We start from the raw sequence: 20,425 nt of genomic DNA on the forward strand, positions 1-20,425 counted from the left end.
GAGGGTGGTGAGGCAAAGGTTGCCTGGAGAAGCTGTGGCTGCCCCATCCCTGGAAGTGTTCAAGGCCAGGTTGGATGGGGCTTTGAGCAACCTGGTCTGGTGGAAGGTGTCTCTGCCCATTGTAACTAGATGATCTTTAAGGTTCCTTCCAATCCAAGCCATTCCATGATTGTATGATTCCATGATTTGTCGAACAGTTTCCACCTAACTTTTGTACCTACTGTTCACATTTGGCTTCTCTTCAAAGATGTGGCAGCATTTGGCATTTCTGGAGAGGAGGCAGTGAAGGTGACAGCAGAACACATCCTGTATCTGAATGGGCACGAATGTGCTTTCTGCAACAATCAAAACCATCAGAAAATAACAAGGTAAGATTTATAATTGTGTTCTCCAGAGGCATTTACTAACCCTGACAGGCAGAACACATGTTTTTGGGAGCTTCCCTTCTTAGGGAGCAGCACTACACCTTTATTTTGTTTGATTTTTTATATCAGCTTTTTTAGGTGGTAGATCTCATGTGCTGACCTTTCACTACAAGAACTTCCTCTTCCCACTGACGATCTAAGGAAAATCAGTTCCTAATTTGGGTCCTTGGGAATCTCACCATCTTAGATACAAAAAAATTGACTGATAATTAAAAAGCTTGGATTTTTTGTGTGGTTTTTTCATTACTTAGAAGATTACTAAATTATTATATTCTTTCCTAGAAGCTGATTGCTAACTGACACTGCCATTAGAGGCTGAGCTGGTGAATGGGATATGAAAGGGAAGACTGACCTAATTAAAAAATAAATGAGGACAAGGGAATTAAGATTCTCTTTTGATATAAGCACCCTTAGTATAATAAAGGAACAATGAAAGAACAATAAACCCAGGTTTAATTGCAAATGTTCAACTTTTTCCTCTGTTAGCAGCTTTTTAAAAGTGAGCTGTGTTTTAAATCTGAGGGGATTTGAAATCCTCCAGGATAGAAGCAGTTTGTCAAATATTTGTAATTTAAATAAAAAGAGAAGGAAAAGTGCAAACTCTTCCAATATTGTCCAGAACCATTAAAGCTATGTGCCGGAGGTATGCTGCCAGTGTAAAAAAAAACCCACATAATTTTTATTGCTTTGGGGACAGAGATGGAAGGAACACGTGAACGGATGGTAAGAATGAAAAGCTCTGCCTGAAGCCTGATGGGAGTTTAGTTTCTTTTGATACACTCAAAACTGTGTCAACCCTTCCATGAATATTTCATTGGTTTTTTAAAAGGGAAATGATCATGATTCTAATACATCACTTTTTTAAAAAAAGTGTTTTCAAAATACTTATTTCATTCCTTCCCTACATCCTTCTGCAATAGCCCACAGAAATGCTGTGCTACATAAAAGGTTAATAAGAGTCTGAATAAATCAAGAAGTTGATATATTCTTTAGATGTCAGTGTGAAGAAATTCTGTTCTGGTTTGCAATCAATGGGATCATTGACTTATATGGGACCACAAATGGATTGTAAGTTCATATTCATTTATCATTCTGAGTGTACTTTGAGTTTTCCAGGAAAGGTGAAATCTAAAAAATCTGTAATTGCTACATATATTCAAAAAGCCAGAAGACTAGATGGCTCATGGGATAGGAGAATAAAATATTGACCATTTCCTCTTACATCAGTTGCTCAGACTCTATTGAGAATTGCCATTCAGAGAACATTTAGTGACTTGTGAGAAAGAATTTACTGTGTTTCCTAAATAAGCAGTTTTTCCATAGCATGGAAAATTCTGCATGCCAATGCACCCATTTCTACCTTGCTAACTTGCATGGCTAATGAAAATAAGACAGAAACAATGAAAGGTGCTTTTGTTTTTCTGGATGGTTGAACGTTCTCAGTGAATAAACAAAAGATATCTTGAGTGGTTAGTTCCCTTGCTATTTGAGAAATCAGGTGCAATACCACCAGTGCCTCTCCTCACGTAGAAGAAACTGCTGGGCAGATTATCACTATTTCAGATTCTTTATTTGTAACATTGTTAATCTGATTGTTTCTGAGTGCTAGACAATTTCAGAAGACAATTTTGTTTTGTACCTTTGCATGAGAGGTGATAAGTGTGTCTGACCACTTCAGGCTCTACCTTCAACAGTGTGTTGTTGGAGAAGTTTTGCAATTCCATTAGGGCATCAAGGAAGGCCAAATCTCAGACAGACCCTTAGATTAAATACTGTATACTTTCTGCATAAGGTTTTGTTGCACACTGGTAGAAGCAACTGAGTTGTCAAGTACTGTCCGAGGTACAGAACAGTCACAACATGAACATACCTCTCCATAGCCTTTGTCTCTTCTTTTCCTCTTTTCCATATTCTGGCATTTAGACTTTGACTTTTAGACATGTCCCTTAGGGACAGAGATTGTCACACCATGATATCCCTTTCATGAGGCCTGATCTTTGCTACCTCCTCTTCCTTTTAAGGTTTCTCCCCCTGCTTCTTCTTTTCTGTGGTCTTTTTGGGTGTTATGTGACTCCATCCAGACCTCCCTCCCAGCCTCTCCAGTATTTTGCATGGGACATGAGTTAATCTATGGTTTTTGTAAACAGTGCAGCTTTAAATGAGACAAAAAAATTCAGGCCTCACTTTCAAACTGGAGCCAGCATCATTTGATGGTTTAACAATTTAAAAGCTAGTGTTCATTGCAGTGTTGTTTGTAAGGACAGTAAAAACTGCCTAGCAAGCTGTCTTAAATTTTCTTACAGGTTGTGGGACTCCCCATCCCCAGAGGTGTTCAAGACCAGGTTAGATGAGCCTCTGAATAATCTGGTGTAGTGGAAAGTACCCTGCCCATGGCAGGGTGTTTGGAACTAGGTGATCTTTAAGGTCCCTTTCAACCCAAACCCTTTTGTGATTCTACTGCAGAGGAGGTGGAAATAGAAATTAAGTAGTGACACAGGAACACTTTTAGAATTACTGTCCAAGTTATCTTTGATGGTTGAATCTTCTTTCACATGGCTGATGTAAGGCAAAAATCAGTGCAGGCCTAAGCAGAAGATGCCACTTTTCAAGTTGGTCCATGTAGTCCAACACGATAAATATAGTTCCATTGAAGTTCAACTGCTGGCCCTGCACAGGACAGCCCCAAGAATCACACCATGGGCCTGAGAGCACTATCCAAACCCTTCTTGAACTCTGTCAGGCTTGGTGCTATGACCACTTCCCTGGGGAGCCTGTTCCAGTGCCCAACCACCCTCTGGATGAAAAACTTTTCCTGATATCCAGCCTAAATCTCCTCTGACACAGCTTCATGTAATTTCCTCAGGTCCTATCCCTGGTCACCAGAGAAAAGAGCTTGGTTCCTGCCTCTCTGCTTCCCCTCATGGGGAACTTGTAACTGCAGTGAGGTCTCCCCTCAGTCTCCTCCAGGCTGAACAGACCAAGTGACCTCAGCCGCTCCTCATATGACTTCCCCTCAAGGCCCTTCACCATCTTCATTACCCTACTTTGGACACACTCTAATAGCTTTGTAGGTTTCTTATATTGTGGTGCCCAAAACTGCACACAATATTCAAGGTGACGCCGCCCCAGTGCAGAGCAGAGCAGGACAATCCCCTCCCTTGACCAGCTGGTGATGCTTTGCCTGATGCCCCCCAGGACACGGTTGGCCCTCCTGGCTGCCAGGGCACTGCTGACTCATATTCAATTTGCCCTAGACCAGGACTCCCAGGTCCCCTTCTGCAGCACTGCTTTCCAGTGTCTCATTCCCCAGTCTGTACATACATCCAGGTTTGGCCCATCCCATGCAGAATCTGGCATTTGCATTTGTTAAACTTCATACAGTTGGTGATTGCCCAGCCCTCTCATTTGTCGAGATCTCTCTGCAAGGCTCTTTGCCTTTGAGGGAGAGACCTGGAGAGCTACATGTACCATCAGAAGGTCTGGCTGGTTGGAGGCCTCTGACATGGCTGGTGCAGGGACTCCAGCAGCTACAGGGGAATGAGCTCTGCAGTGTGTCAGAACCATACCTGAGGGAGTGTGCACTAGTAAGACTGGGGATAAAAAGATCTCTTTATGCCCTTCTTCACCAACTACTGGGTCTGTTCGCTGCCTCTGTTGGCTGCTCCCAGATGGCTGGAGGGGAGCCCTTCTTGCTCACCCTGCCTGTGTGAACTCCCACATTACACCCTGTTGCCACTCTGTTCACCGCGCTGCCTACGGGCCCCTTATGAGAGAGTGGGAACAGCTGACTCAGCCCATGCTGAGGGAGCCGCTCCAGGGCAAAACCCGCTGGCTCCACATGGCTCTTGGCCATCTCCTGCAGTTTCCCTGGCTCTAGAAATTCCCCCTGCTTGCAGTGATTCCCTGCTCTGCTGTGTGATGTGCCTGCACTGGAGCTGTTTGCCTTGGCGAGTGAGCATTACTTATGGGGTTTTTTATGTCAGGTTTATAATAAAGGCAGGTCAAAAAGTACAGTGTAAAACTACATAGATTTCCTATTTTTTTTGAGTATTATACTGTATTTAGCAGAAGTTTTCAAAATGGCATTTAAAAATCTCTTCCTGATATCTTCAGCAAGTTCTATAATCATGCAAAACTTCTAGAAATCTCTCCAAGTAAATGGACATACGCTCTTGCACACAGGGAACTCCAGCTTTGGGTGTTCAGCTGAGTTTTTAGCTTTTATGGTCTGTATGGTACAGCTAATCTTACATAAGAGCAAAAATTAAATGCAACTATGAGATCTCTTCCACATCATGGCAAGCTATCATCCCATTTTGTCATGGATGCATGACTATAGCATAAGGTTTAATCCTGACTGTTAATGCTAATTTCATATCTACTAGAAAAGGCAATTTACTTGTGGCTTTGAATTCCTATATTCTCAGGAAAAAAAAAGTACCTATTTATTTTCTTAGCATATTGCGCCACTAGAAAAGGAGATAATTTTAGGACAATTAGGAATTGTTTGAAAAAGGGGACTGTCAGGTTAATTACTGCTAGCTGTTTGGATGCAATAAAGTGTAAGTCATAAGGATTTCTTAACATTAAAAGAGCTTATATTAGAAAAGAAACTATCAATTACCCTGTGGATTGGCAAAGCTCACCCAGCTACACAGAGTGAATTTAAAACCTGTAATTCTTTCCAAGGTGAATATGGTGACAAAATGATTAGCTATTCTCGGTGCACATCCATCTTAATTAAAGCCTACCCCCCTGTGATGATGATGCAGGCAGTCCAGCTTCTCCAGACACTCACAGCTGGTGTCTGCATCAATCTTGCTGACAAAGACACTTCTTGAGAGCATCTGCTATAATGTCTTTTTTCTCCCGTGTGGGGCTTCTGAGCAAAATTGCTCCCGTGGGCTCTAGCAGCCCTCAGGATCAGCAGCTCAGCACTGCCCTAAACCACATAAGTATTTGCTAAGGTGTGTACATAACATGATCCAACACTGGGCTTCTTTTTCTTGCTGTCTATTAAACTAGTAATAGACATTCTGATAGTCAGGTCAACTTACAGCTTACCCTTGTGACTACAAAGCAGGTCTAGAAAGATGAGCTGCAGCTTCACACTTGACAGGTTTTCTGTGTGCCACCTGATTCCACTGATACACTTGATGAGCAGCTGACAAGTTTATAAAAATCAGACCAATAGAAATTGTGGCCATGATGCATTTATCTCAAGCAGCTGTTTATCAAGTTGTGCTTAAGTAGTGAAAGGAAGTGAACTTAAAAAAAATTATAAATTAGATAGACTCTTATGCATAGTCCCAAACATGCGGAGTTACTGTAGGTAAATAATTTTTGAAATTATGTGCCACAGTGTTTACATTAAAGTGGAAAGATATTTGCTTCTTAATTACACAGGTTTCTGCTAAATGATTTTTAGATTAAAGTGTAGAAAATGAGCATGTCATCTACACCTTTAAAATTTAGTTTAACAAAATACGGCAAAGAATTTCCTTATATTTATCATTTTTTAATGCAACACAACACTCTCCTTGAATTGGTAATTCACTTCATATAATTACAGTTACACAGAAAAATTAAGCAAATTTAAAATGCTCTTTTTAAAATCCCTTATAAAAAAAAGTCAGTATACGTAGATAGTAGTCATTTTTCCAAGTCCATCACTAGTTTAAAACCAGAAGTCCAAAACACAGCTGCCCAAGCTGCTTAGATTGAACCATTTTATTTTACATATTGTAAAGGCAATTCTGAAGGACACCACCCTCATCGGCTTCAAATAGAAAAGCATTAGATTAAGAGAAGTGGCTTTCTGAAGTCTGGGTGTGAGAAAACTGATACTGACAGTGACATATTAATGTGTCAATGATGAATAAATACAAGAACTTAATATTCAAACCACCAGCAATCTCATACATCATTCTCTCTCTCTGTCTTTTTTTTTTTTTTTAAGGATGTAAAAGATTCAAATGTCAGAACTGTAATGTCAGGACTGTTTATAATGTCAAGTGTTGCATATTGCATGCTCTTACTATACCTAGAACCTGGGATAATAATGGTAGATGATGGAGTACATTTCATTTGCAGTGGACATGGATTTGAAGGGAATTTGGAAGAAAAACATTTTCGTATTGAAGTCTTAAAAATTGTTTTGTTCAATCTGCACCAATCCTTGCACAAATTACTTTGTATAAAACTGATGCTTCTAACAATAACTAATATTAGTGTGATGCCTACAGGGCACTGTCAGCCAAGGAGAACTTAGTCTTATAATATAGTAATTTGATAAAACTTGTTACAGACTTGAGAATCAATCCCAATAGAACCAGAAAGAACTATAATTTTCCCTTTGCAGATCTTTCATGCCATTCCATCTCAGCTCATAGAATTACTCTTATTATTTATAAAGTAAAGTTGTGTTGTTTTGAGCCTGGTTTCCTAAAAAATGAGGAATATGTGATCATGCCATCTGCAAATGCCTTCCCTTCACTCCTGACAGCTACCACCTTCAGAGGCAATTGCAACCCAGTTTGAAAGGAGGTAAAATCTCAAAGAAACTCAATTGCTAAAAGCTTTCACCCAGGTATCTGGGCAGGACAAAGATACTTAAATTAGTACTCCCTGTCAGGGAAAGGCTGTCTGTTTTGGAGAAGCCAGCAGTGTCATAATCAGGGGTGAGGCCAGTGAAAACAAATTGTTTTGCAAAGGAGGACATACAAGTCAAAGGACACAAATCTCTTGGAGTGCTTGCAAAATGATTTGGGTTTTAGCTATTCTTTGAACTTCTAATTTTGCTCTAGAAAGATAAAAAATTTAATTCCAGCACTTTTATAAAAGGTTAACTTGAAAGAACAGTAACTGAACCCTGAAAGAAACATCAAAATATCACATTATTTTAATTTACGGATGTAATAAAATCAAGAGTTGTAGAAGGCGTGTTAAGGATGATACACATCTTGGGAATATTAAGCTGACTGAGGCGTTTCCCAGAGACTGTAATCCAATTTTGAGTACTGATTAGAGCAAATGTTAAATTAATACAAAGTAGGGTTTGCTCTTAATTGATCTAGATAGAACCCAGTCCTACCTAGAAGTTTGTGTCCACCCTTTAGGTAGTAGGGTTAAAAACCCCAGAATTAAAAGAAGAAATTTATTAACTCTGTGTCATCTAGAAAGGTTGCATTTTGTATTATTTTCATTATTTTATTGATTTATCTGAACAGAAGAGAATGTGCTGGTTTCAGCTTGGATAGAGGTAATTTTCTTCATAGTAGCTGGTATGAGGCTGTGTTTTGGATTTGTGACCAAAACAACATTGATAACACAAAGATGTTTTCATTACTGCTGAGAAGTGCTTGCATAGCATCAAGTCTTTTTCTGCCTCTCACCCCACCAGTGAGAAGGCTCGGGGTGCTCAAGAAGCTGGGAGGGGACACAGCTGGGACAGCTGACCCCAGCTGACCACAAGGATATCTCACACCATATGGTGTCATGCTCAGCATATACAGCTGGGGAAGAAGAAGCAAGGGAGGGAATGTTCAGAGTGATAGCATTTGTCTTCCCAAGTCACCAGTATGCTTGATGGATCCATGCTTTCCTGGAGCTGGCTAAACACTTGCCTGCCCATGGGGAGAGGTGAATTAAGTCCTTGTTCTGCTTTGCTTGAGTGCACAGCTTTTTCTTCACCTTTTAAATTGTCTTTATCTCAGCCCACAAGTTTTTGCACTTTCACTCTTCCCTGTCCCACTGGAGTGCAGTGAGCCAGCAGCTGGGTGGTGCTTAGTTGTTGTCTGAGGTTTAATGACAACATGCTCATAGAGACCAAGTAAGTTACTTTTACTGCATCAAATACCTTTTCTATTATAGGCAGCCAAAGCTGGTTTTTTTCCGTGTGGCTGCCACAGTCATGAGCAAGGAAAAGAATAAAGAAAAAAAAAGGAGATATATGAAGAGTGAAAATTGTTACTCCTGGAGCAGGCTGCTCGCTATTGCCCGAGCAGGATTTAACAACATCAAGCTCTCTGAATATATCAAATATTATCTTCCTTGAAATGATGACACAAAGGCCACATCTGTCACTGGATCCTTCAGACGCTGTTCCTCCTGCCGTTCTGTATGACTTTGAGTACGTTGGAAAGGTCAAAACTTTTCGAAATCAATTCCATTAGGTCCTCATCACTTTCCACACCGTTGATAAACTCTTCCAAAGTCAGTTCCCCTAAAAGAAAGAAAATACTCCTTAGGAACTGAGAAACCCAGCAATCATTCTCCATCCAACACAAGGCCATTCATGCCAGACTGAATCCCTTAGGAAGGTTTCTGTTCTCTGCTGATAGGCAAATGCAGGTAGAGCATTTGGTAATGTTTTCCTACTTTGCATCAGTCAGATCCTAGAACTCAGACTCACTTTTTTTTAATGTTAAAACAGGTCAAACACAACTTTCACTGAAGTCTGAGACAATTGTAAGTGCTCATAAATGTGTGTAGGGCACTAATGAAGCCTGTATTGAGGCTGAATTTAGATGTATGGACCAATTCTCAGTGAGCTAACTGGAATTTATCCTATAGCTGGTTTTAACAGAGATTAGAGTGTGATTTGCTGAGGATTACTAGGCATAGTACCTGTGTTGACTACTAGGATTATTTAGAGCCATGATCGGATATACTAAAAAAAACTGGCTAAGTGGTTTGATTGGATAAATTCTTCCAGGGAACTGAAATGGTCATTTAGAGTGTGATTTTTTGGGCTCATGTCAAAATCAGCTAATAACTTAGAAGGTGCAAGACAATTTCAAAAATCTCTTCTACTGAAAAATCAGAATACTGTTTTACTTTGAGAAGGAAAAACAAAGCTTGGTTTAATAAGAAAAGCTTGACTCTTTCCTCTGAGAATGATTTAAAGTTTCTTGTGAAATTCACAACAATGAATGATTTCTCACTAAAATAAGAAATAACAAAAGGCCAGCAAAGGAAAATAGCTGGATGAGTTAGGGTCCCAGGGTGCAGGGGAGCAGGAATTCAGGTCATGTACATGTCTGGTGAACGCTTAGCTGGCTGACTTTTGGCTCTTTTCAGGTTTTAGTACTACCTGTAGGGATTTTTTTTTGGTGGTTTTGTTTCTGTCCATGGCAGCCTTGGAAACTTCACTTGATGTGAAAAAGGAAAACAATCAGCATTTGAAAAATGTGAAAACCACTTTCTACCCATAGTCAATAAAGGCTGCTTTCTGTTTAGTCACATGTGTCCTTGCTACACCAGTGACAGGCTCATATAAAGAGGAAGGACATAATTTGACAGAAGTCCTGTCTCTTAGGCTTCAGTGAAAGTACTAAGACCCTGTCCAGGGGCTGGCATGCAGTGCCCTGAGATTGTTTGTGCTGCTTCTTTCAATAGCAGTCCCCTTACATAATCATTCCAGAAGCAGAGACAAAACAAGCCATGTCTGTATGCTTGTATGCATCGCCTCCTTTGCCACTCATCCTCTCACTTCTGCTGAACTCTCCTCCTATCCCAGGCATTCCTTTCCGTTCCCCTCCCCTTCCCTCTGTGTTGCCTCTCACTGAGGTCTTTGTGTGGATGGGGTTCCTGGACTCATCACATGGACATGTGGCATCATTTTCATGTTTATTCAGGTCAACTGGTCTTGAATTCCTTCCTTCTGTTCCCAGGCTGCACATTTCCAAGCACCAACAGCAGCGCACAAGAGCACAAACCGCACTGCAGTTGCCAGTGAGATGTGGCTACACCGGCAGGCCCAGGCTCGCTGCTGCCGTGATGGGCCTCAGATTTCCTCGAGCTAATGAAAATAAATTGCAAAACCAACAGGAGGTCTGTTTTAAGAATTGTTCTTTACAACCATGGGATTATTTATTGTTGTTTCATGTAAGGAAGGACACTGCAACTTATTTGTCTGTTTGCACGCTTCTTTAATAAGAAGCTACAGAGAGGCAGCATAGTTGAAGCTAAACTTGGTAAAACTCGGCCCGTTCCTCAGGTGGAGCTAGTCCTGTTGCTTTGCAGCAATTAAAACACTAACAAACTATGGAAAACAGTTTGAAAGGGAATTATTATGAAGATAATTCTAAATAAATCATGTTCTGGCTTTTCCTTGCTAAAATGTATGACACAAAATTATTTTTCCAGCTGATGTTTTAGCTCAGATACAATTGTTACTTGCAGTAAATATCTGGTCAAATTGGGGAATAATCATAGAATTTGGGTTTAGATGCTAGATCCTGACTGTGTTATTTGGAGTCCTTTTGTCTTCACCCAAAGAATGGACTAAGAAGATGGGGGAAAAAAATTGTCTGCTAGTGCATCCTCCATATGTACCACAAGATCACTGTTTATACTCTGTATATTGTAAACAGCTTTTTAAAAAAGTAACGTTAATACACCAAATAAGACCATAGAAATACCCCCCCAAAATGCCCAAAATTCCTGTCTGTGACTTCACTTTGTTCTGTAATGCTTTCCTAATATTCCTAGTTTGTCAGTGACTGCAGCAATTGATGTAAAATGTAATTGTCAGTGGAAGGAGGATCTTCATGATTAGAAGTTTGAGGGGAGATATTCACATGTGAGAAGTTTTCTGTTAGAAACAACTCTGAAGCAGTGAACTGAAGTCTTAGTTTACAAATGCAAGTCCAATTGGCTTAATCTAGCTATCTTGAGGAAAAAAACAGTAGCATGTGTTTTAGCATGTGTTAACAGTCAGCCTTCAAGGGACATCCAATATGCTGTCCAATCCTTAGAACATGCTAGAGCATATACAACCATGCATCTTATATGTATTTTTTAAATGATTTTAGATAGATTAAGCCAATGCAAATACACTAAAAAAACCCCTCAATCACACTTTCATTTTGCTGTGCAACCAGAGAACTGGCATTTTTGGTGAACAGTGCAAGACCTCTGTACTTTAGCACCTACTGCATGTAATTCCTATGTCACTGATTTACACTTCACTGTAAAGCTGAAATAATATGGGTAAAAAAGAGTTTTGGCTTTCAGTTAATCTAAAACAGTCAGTTCTTCAGTAGTGTGTGCAACTCCCTCTCTTCCAGAGGAAAGTCCCTGCCAGTGCCAACAAAACCTAGATTCTTACCATCATTGTTCACATCTATCTTCTGAAATACCATGTTTGTGAACTCTTCAGCACTCATGTTGGTGTAGCCATTTATAGCCTGGATAGCCTGAGGGCAGAAACACAGACAATTCTTTCAGAGTTTTTTCCATCAAGTTGCAAAAACGATACACTGGCAGCACCAGTAATTGCAACGCAACTCTTTAGTTCCCAGACCCTTTCAAAAATCGCTAAATAAATAGCTATTTCAAGTAAATCTTCAGTAATGAGGACTGCAATTTAATTAACATAACACAGCCTGAAGATTGCAGACTAATTTACATATCTCTGAAAGTCTGAAGAACCACGTGGCACCTCTGCTCTGTAATACACTTTAGATTCCACACCAGCATTTTTAACTGGCCCTAGAGAGTTCTGTGTCTTCAGAGTGCCCTATGGTCTATGTGATTTAAATACAGTACTGTTTTTCACAGCTGAAAGCACATGCAGAGAAAACCTAAGTTATTTTTCTATTAAGACATGTTTAACTTAGTAATCACAAACAAAGTCAGACCAGCAGTCCTGGAAGTTGGCAGAATGTACTTGACCTCCAAAGAAGTTAAGAAAACCAAAAGTATCCCCTCTAGTTTGTTTTTTGGTTGCTGTTGGTTTTTTGTTTGTTTGTTTTCTTTTGTGGTTTTTTTTCTTTTGTTTGTTTTTCTGTAGGAAAAGGACTCAGTATTTGGAGTAAAGGTATAAGTGAATGTTTTTGAAAAATTGTATCCCATTCACTGAGATGGTAATTTTTACACTGTGGTGATCATTCGGGTTAATAAAATAGGAGCCTCCACGTTAACATCCAGTGGTTCAGATGCAACAAGGATGTGTTTACAGAGTTAGATTCAAACTCAATATCCCAATTAGTAATTGACTGGGAAAATATGTGCATATATAAACATGCATATATGTTCTATAATGGGCATACTGTAGAATTTGTTTTTCTACACTTGAATTATCTTGAGGTGAACTGTGTTGTGTAAGAAAATTCACTATATGCGCCAGTTGTTTCTTTTGGTATTTCTGATATTATATTAGAAATCATTGTATTTAAATAAAATGTAAGTTAAACTTATTCAGCACTGATGTGAAATTCTTGACTGTCACTGTCTTTATTTTACTTTACAGCTTTTTTAAAAGCAGTAACCTTAATACATCAAATGAGACCATAAAAATGCCAACCCCTAAAGTGCCCAAAATTCCTGTCATTTCAAAAGGAAACGAGAATTTTTGCAAAAATGGGTACATAAACTTATTTGTATTACTAATTCATACTTTAGATACTTTTGGTGTTTTATATGTCTGACTCTGCTACAGTCTTCAGAATAAAGTTGTACTTCTGCCACAGTTAAATTTATTGTAGTGCTAAGAGTAAAGCAGTGGTTCCTGAAGTATCTGAGTCACTGTCTACCACTGTCACCTAAAATAGTAAAACAAAATAACTGGGCATTGAAAGGGTGCATGGTTATCTGGAAGGAGTTTTGATAATGATTTGTTGGTTCAAAGTTTGCATAGCTGTGGAGACAGTTTTAATAGGAGTTCTGTGATTCTAAATTAATGTCTCAGATATGACATATCTTTTTGGACAAGGCCTTTTTTACTGACATTTATCGTAATTCCAGGAAAAGTACTTTCCTTGTTTATGTTGTTACTTTGATCTGTAATGAGTCCTGTACATTTAGGGAGCAGTATTAAGCCATACATATTTGCAAGGAACCCTAACATACCTTTTGGATGAAAGCAGCTACTGCAGTTCAAAATATTATTTCACTAGAGCAAGTGAAAAATACAGAAATAATTTTAAAGAAAGAGTTGCACTGCTTTGCTTTTGTGTGTTTGAAGTGGACCCATTTTCTGCAACATTTTGACAATATTTTTATCCCACTGTCACTATGTGATTTAATAGTAAAATAATATTTCCCTGATTAAGTTTTAAAATAGGGGTAATGGCAGTTGTAGTACACAAATCTAAAGGCCTTTCAAACAATTAAAATATTGCAATATTTTGTTGACATTTTTCTTGCAGCGAACTCACTTTGAGAAGTCAGTTTTCCACAATGGACTGGCACATACACTTGTAACCATCTGTTTTATTCATTATGCTGCTACAGTTCTACCCTGCCTTATAGTATAGTTTATCACAGTAATGCCTCTAGTGTTTCTACAGTTTTTCACTTTAAGTATTTTATCTGTAGAACTATTGCTTAGAGTAAAATACTATTTAGATATGCTCAATAGGGAAGAAACTAATGGCAGGAGTGTCACTAGCCACTGTAAATTCTGGTTTTAGAACTGTAAAACATTAGGTAAAGTACAGACAATCCATTTACAGGACATGAGGAACCACTGTTTCAGGGGCAATGCACTATGTCAAATGTTCTTGCTATTGGTCATAACTTGCTTACCGAGAATATGCTTAGTAGTTCTTTTTTGTCAATACATCCGTTTCCATCAGCATCGTATAGCTTGAAATACCATTTCAATTTTTGGTCAATTTTCCCTCGTATAACCAAATTTATTGCAGCTATGAACTCCAAGAAGTCTATAAATCCATCCTAAGAGAGAGAGAGAGAGAAAAAAAAAACCAAACACCTATTTAATAATGCTGGTTTTCAGTTCATTCTGGCAATTGCACAGAAACAGGTCATCAAATTCACTACAATACACATCGATTTACAAAGCACCTTAAGATAGAAATCTCCTGTGGTATTAAAAAAGGATACACTCAAGTGGAAGATCTATAGGAAGAGGTGTTAGCAAAGACAGTTTTGTTCTCCCCTAAAAGCTGGGGGCAGTGTAGGCAAGGGGTAAATCTGTTCTGAGCAATTGTTATTGACAGGTTTTGAGAAGAAAAGAAAAAAAACGGTTTTGTGGGAAACTGCAACATGGGAAAAAGAGGAGTCTGGGATACCTGGTTTGGTACTAATGAAGTATCTACAGCAGAGTTGTTTACATCCATACTGCAGAACTACGTATGCTTTCCAGCACAACAGAGCTGTCCCAGGTGTTTTTCATCTGAGAGATCATGTAATAATAATAATCTGGCATGAACCCCAGGTACTGTGGTTTATCCATATAAACATCAGGTCTCTCAGATGAATACATTTTGCATGGGATATAAAGCCTTCAAATCATAAACTAGGCTCTAAATATTGAGGATTGGGGATATTCATAGGTAAAGAGCATTTCAGGTTGATTTAATTCTGACTCCTTCTCTGAAGCTGTCAAGGACAGGCCTCTATAATCAGGTTCTTCTGTTTCTGTAAAAATGTGGTTAGGATGGAAGAAACAGTTGCTGAATTTGGATAGTACTTGCTCCAACTGTTTTCCATGTGCATATAAAGGAATTAACAGCTGGCAAATTTAGTCTTGTGATCTTTATGTTGGTCAGAATCCAATTGCTTGGAAAACCTTGGAAAGACAGTAATCAGTTTCAGAGGGCCTCTGACTGAAAAGAGAAGGTTGGATGAGTGTCTAGTAGGTTTAGCATGTTGCTTATTTTTATTGTCATATATCAACACACATCTTGCCAGTTGAGGTTTTGCAATCACCAGGCATTAATGTATCCTCAGTCTGAAGGCAGAGAAGTCCTGTAAGGTTGCAGTGTGACTTACTGCCATAATGAGAATCCTAGACTCACTGAGGTTGGAAAAGACCCTTAAGATCATCAGGTCCAACAGTTAACTCAGCACTTCCAAATCCATCACTAAGCTGTGTCCCTAAATGCCACATCTGACATGTCTTTTGAAGATCTCCAGGCACTATCAGTATATTCTGGTGACAAGGAACGAACGAAACACAAAAGCATGCAAAAAATGTCAACAAGCAGGAATTTACAAGGACTGAAAGATACTGAGACTGAGAGCTCTGCTGTCTACCTTCAGTTGAGAACAAACCAAAACAAATATAAACCTGTCCCCACACATCTATCTGCCTAGTGAATGTGAGTTCTCAAAGGCTGAATAAATTTTTTAAATATGGGTACATCCTCTTTTTTCTCTTCTTCATTCTCTTTTTAGATTCCTCAGAGTTGTGACCACATGATGCTGATCTGCGTCAGAGCTCCGAGCAGCACCTTGTAGTACTTGTTTTGATTTCTGTGCAAGGCTGTTGGCAGAGTGGCACCTCAGAGATAAATCTAATGTATTCAAACACACTGGATTCAGTGTACATGCAGAAATGCTGTGTGCATAACTTGTGCAGACTGACTGTTGCTTCACAGACTCTCTGCAGGTTCTGTTGTGGTTGCTGGTTTTACGCTAATAGCAATCACAGCAAACACAGCAAAGGCAAAGACACCATTCAACCACTGTTTGGGATTAAATGAAATTTGACAGTAACTGCATGTAATTTTCAAACAAAATTAGGCCTAGTATTAAAAGCAGATGCTTTACCAAACATGACATATCATGCACCACAAACTTTATGCTTCTTTTTGGCAGACCGGTTTGAATTTCAATTTTTGCAAGTATTATTTCAAGAAGGATCTCATAAAGTATTTTGCTGGAGGACAAAATGTAATTTGCTGATTACATTTCCATCATCTGATTTGATGTATCTATTAAGAATATGGTTAGATGCATTTCACATTGCTGCTTTTTTATTGCATTTCATACTGCTTATTGAAACTACAGATTAATTTTAGGATTGCTGAATGTCTGAGACTAGATTAATTTTGTTCTTTCTCCCTTACATTTCACCTGGGTTTTTTGAAAATATTATTTTGTTTGCCTTCTTTCTACATCTTGGTGTCACTACTGTTGTCTGTCAAAACATCAGAAATTTGGACAATGTAAGAATCGGCTTAATGTGTTTGGGCATGTAATTCTGATCTGGTGGATCATATGGCCTGTCCCAAACAAGAAGGGACTGAAGGGCAAGGCCAAAAAACTCTCACCTCTGAAAAACACCTGAGAGAAATGGTAGTTGCCAAAAAAGCCCCAGTCACATTTTGTAGTTGTGCAAAGACCACCGGCAACATGTTAAGCAGCAGTCAGTCCACCAGGAATAGAAATACTGAGAAGGTAGGAATGATTGTCTACATGATGTGGAACCAGAAGCATTGCATAAAAACATTGATGAGAAATGTACTGGTTTTCCTTTCTACACTAAAAAACATACACTGTAGGTAGAAAAGGAAACATTTATGTGATGCAAAAGAATAGCGATCTTCTTGCACATATACAGAGTTTTCTCAGATAAATACTGTACTTTTTACAGTAACATCTCAAAATAGCTTATTAAATAATGAAAAAATCATAACAGTAACCTATGAAGATCATCCTGTGGTTCTGTGAGTACAACAAATAATGCAATAAATGTGTTATGATGTTATTAAAAGAATACTGCTGTGCTGATTTACCTATCTGCTGCTCTATAATCATTCAAAATACAAGTATCCAGGTAGGTCCTTATGTATCTCTGGGCTCTGTAAAACATCACTATGTGCAGCATGCACAGTAAAGTATCTCATTAGTAAAGACCTCATTAGGAGGTCATTAATTCACAAGGAAAGGGCTACTGTAAAAATAATAAAACAAATAGTAAGCATGTGTTTGTGCTCTTTGATACTGCGCTTTTGTAACTTGTTTTGCTTTCGCTGATGAGTGATTTTTTTAAGCCACTTGGAACAGTTTGATTCACACAACAAAGACAAAGGGAGGCTCCAAAAATGACAGGAAAGTTTACTGATGATGTGAAATTGGTCCTCAGGACTCTGAGGGCACCACTGGCTCTGACTGCTGCTGCCTGGGGTCCAGGGCCTATTTCAGTTTTTCATTAGTTACTGGATCTCCTGAGGAGAAAGAAATTTAATTTTATCATTTTATGAGAGGTTTTTGCTTTGGAATGTCAGTCTACATGCTGTTGCTGGCGGCTGTTCACCATTATTGGGTGAGGACAGAGTGGTGTGTCCTCTGAGGACAAAGCCAGACCATGAGACATCGTCGTGTTACATGATGGCCATTAATACCCCAGCCCTGGATCTGTAGGAGGGCATTACCCTTCCATTCCCAGAATAGCATTGCTAATCTTCACAGATCCTTAAAAAACTCTTATGACTATGACTATGAACTATAGAGATTAGAAATAATTGACTTGTCAGCTATGAATACGTAGCTGATATGAAACAGCATGGTTATGAAAGCTTGCGCCAGAGTGATCCGAACTTGGTGTTTTGGCTGCCTAGCTCTTACCTGACTGACTTCCTGACAGTGACAATGCTACAGGGATAGTCAGCCCTGTCCCGCCACACATGGTGGCTACACATGTGGAAAGGGACAGTTTCTGTCCCTGCAAAACCCTCTGGTGAGTGACCTCATCGTCTTACTTGGAGGACTCCAACAAGAGTCTATACAAAATAAGCAGTGCCTTTTTTCCAAAATTTGTTCCTGAAAAATCTCTAAACTCAACCTGAGACCAGGAGAATAGCTCAAATGGTTTATCGGGATTAATAAGTGCACAGATATAGATGATCCAGGTATTTCAAACCTAGGGCTTAGGTCATTAAGCTACCTTCCTTTCCCACCCCCTGTCTTTCAGAATACTACTTAAACCTCTTAAGACAGAGGGAGGAGGCATAGATCAACAGCTCAGAATAACTGTGAAATTTATAGCTAATCCTATGTGCTTCTCTTTTTCTCTCTGCACCCGATTTCAAATATAACACTGCTTTCTCTGCCCTCAGAAATCTAAAGGAGGATTCATTTCACTCCACTATCTTCCCTCATTTCATAGAATCATTTTGGTTGGAAAAGGCCTCCCAGATCATTGAGTCCAACCATCCTTGCTTTGTTTTTCCTTCTTAATACTTTCAGCTGTTCCTCAAAGTTTGCATACACATTATTGAAGAAATACAGAGCTACTTGTACCTCTGTTACTTTGACACATCCCTAGGGTCTGATATTGGAGTCTGGGGCTTAGACAGAGCTCCAGATATCCTACAGGCTATGGCCAGAATCACCAGTTTTGTAAGTAAACAAAGCTGGCATTTGTCATGGGGCGGGAGAGACCTCAGCAAGCAAAGACTATTAGAGAGGGATGAAGAACAAAGCAGGGAATTGGGAGCTGCAGACTTGTTAAGCGGTTTTGTAATCATTGCACATCAACAGTTACGTAAAGAGATGAGGTTGTATTGCCCAGACTGTTACACAAGGTTCTGCTTTGCCCAGATGAAGAGAACCTGCAAGGTCTGGCGACCTGGAAATTACCTGGACCTTTGTGTCAGAGGAGTTGGAAATGCAGAGCCAGCTACGTGTCCTGGCTTGTACACTCCCCTGGTAAAACCTGGTGAAATCCTAAACGTTAAGATGACAGTTTTCTTTCTTTAAAATTAACCACTACCCCTCAACTCCCTGCCATCAAGCAGAATTTTCTTTCCAGATTACTGGAGAAGCAGAGAGACAGGGAAGTCACCAAGGCATTGGGCTGTGGCCTCTGCTCCGCCTGCATCATGGCACAGTAGTGCCCGAGAAGGCTGTACTGGAAAGACCTAGCCCTTTCCCATTCTCTCCTGGATGGTGGTGTTCAGCTTTCTAATTTTGAGCTTCTCCCTGTGCTTTTAGGAGCATCTTTCCCAACTTAAAACAAAGCAGTAGGCAAAAGAGAAAAAAACCCACAAAAAATATAACCACGGTAACACATTTTCCAGCAAATTTCTTGCTGAGAATTCAAGCAAATTTTTCTTGTTTGACAAACCCAAAAATGTAACAGGACAAACTTCCAGGAAAAGGACATTGAACACATACACATCTTTTAGCAGCAAAGATGCTCTATTTGGCAGAGTATGTCAGATGCATTTATATAATGCTGTTAGAATCTCAAGGGATGTATGCAAAAAGACTCCTAAAAGTTACACACATTTACTTTCATTGCCTAAACTGCTTGGTATTATCAGATAAAGGACTTCAGTGAAGTAAAATGTTAGTTAAAACACCACATTCAATTTCTGCTGCATTTTTTCTGCAAGAAGAATTTTAAAGTGTTGCTCACCAGCAACATTGTCAGCAACAAATGTGTGAGTCATGTTTGCATACTTTTTATGTTTTAAATAAATACTTAAATGATAAAGGGGAAAAAGAAGAAAATGTAAACCTCTTACTGCTCTATTCTTAATTAATAAGGAAAGTAATAGAAAAAAAAGATAGTTGTGCTTTTAAAAAATGCTTAAAATGTCTTTAAATAAAAGAAGCAGATTCCTGAATTTTTCATATTAAAATTGCTTTCCCCTTTATATACATCATAATTTAACATGTAATATTTAAAAGCAATTATGATTAATTGTACAAAGTTAATCTTCATTGCCTATTCACAAAATTACAGTGACAAAATTACAGTGTTAGCTGGTAATGGTAGTAATGCGCTCCAAATGCTTTTTAAGCTCAGTGAAAACTGCAGAGTACAAGCTAATTTGCTTACACTTAAATTAAATTTTCAAAGAAACATGTTTGTTAGAAAAGTGTAGTTGCTTCAGTTTGATGAATAATTTTTGTCCCTGGGTAACTGTGGAGGAAACAACTCTAAAACCTTTCTTTTGTTTTAAAAACAGTCAGGGAGTATAGGAACAGATGCAGCACAGCTCAATAGGAGATTGTGTAGATAATTAAGTTTACTTTTAAATAAAATTGAAATTCATCATTCTTTCACATTCCTCCCTTTCTATACTGACTAACATTGAGTTTTGCTACATTTGTTTCTGGAGGACATTCAGTAAAAATACATGTGATACATATTTAATCCATGTTAAAGAAAAAAACATAAAGCCAAAGAATCACTTGACTAAACCTCTAGGTGCTGGATTTTCACTGTCAGTACTTTTTGGCAACAATTCATTTTCTCTAGGTCTCTTGTGCAACATGGTCGAGCATTACAGCTT

The 20,425-nt window shown here is 38.9% G+C and overlaps 1 protein-coding gene across 6 annotated transcripts in view; it reads right to left on the minus strand.

Annotated features, from left to right (window-relative positions):
• Nucleotides 1-5,946: 5,946 nt before the first annotated feature.
• GUCA1C (guanylate cyclase activator 1C) overlaps nt 5,947-20,425 on the minus strand; it is a 76,666-nt gene continuing 62,187 nt past the window's right edge. For 3 of the 6 annotated variants that reach the window (XM_017808052.1, XM_017808053.1, XM_017808050.1), the window contains 3 exons: nt 13,959-14,108; nt 11,539-11,626; nt 5,947-8,649 (listed from right to left, as the gene is read on the minus strand). In XM_017808052.1, coding sequence (XP_017663541.1) covers nt 8,519-8,649; nt 11,539-11,626; nt 13,959-14,108 — 369 coding nt within the window. In that variant the 3' untranslated portion in view covers nt 5,947-8,518. The remainder of the gene's footprint in view (nt 8,650-11,538; nt 11,627-13,958; nt 14,109-20,425) is intronic. The other 3 variants (XM_017808055.1, XM_017808054.1, XM_017808056.1) reach the window with 1 other exon arrangement.

This window comes from Lepidothrix coronata, unplaced genomic scaffold (genome assembly GCF_001604755.1).
Source record: "Lepidothrix coronata isolate B3197 unplaced genomic scaffold, Lepidothrix_coronata-1.0 Scaffold21, whole genome shotgun sequence".
Taxonomy (NCBI): Eukaryota; Metazoa; Chordata; class Aves; order Passeriformes; family Pipridae; genus Lepidothrix; species Lepidothrix coronata.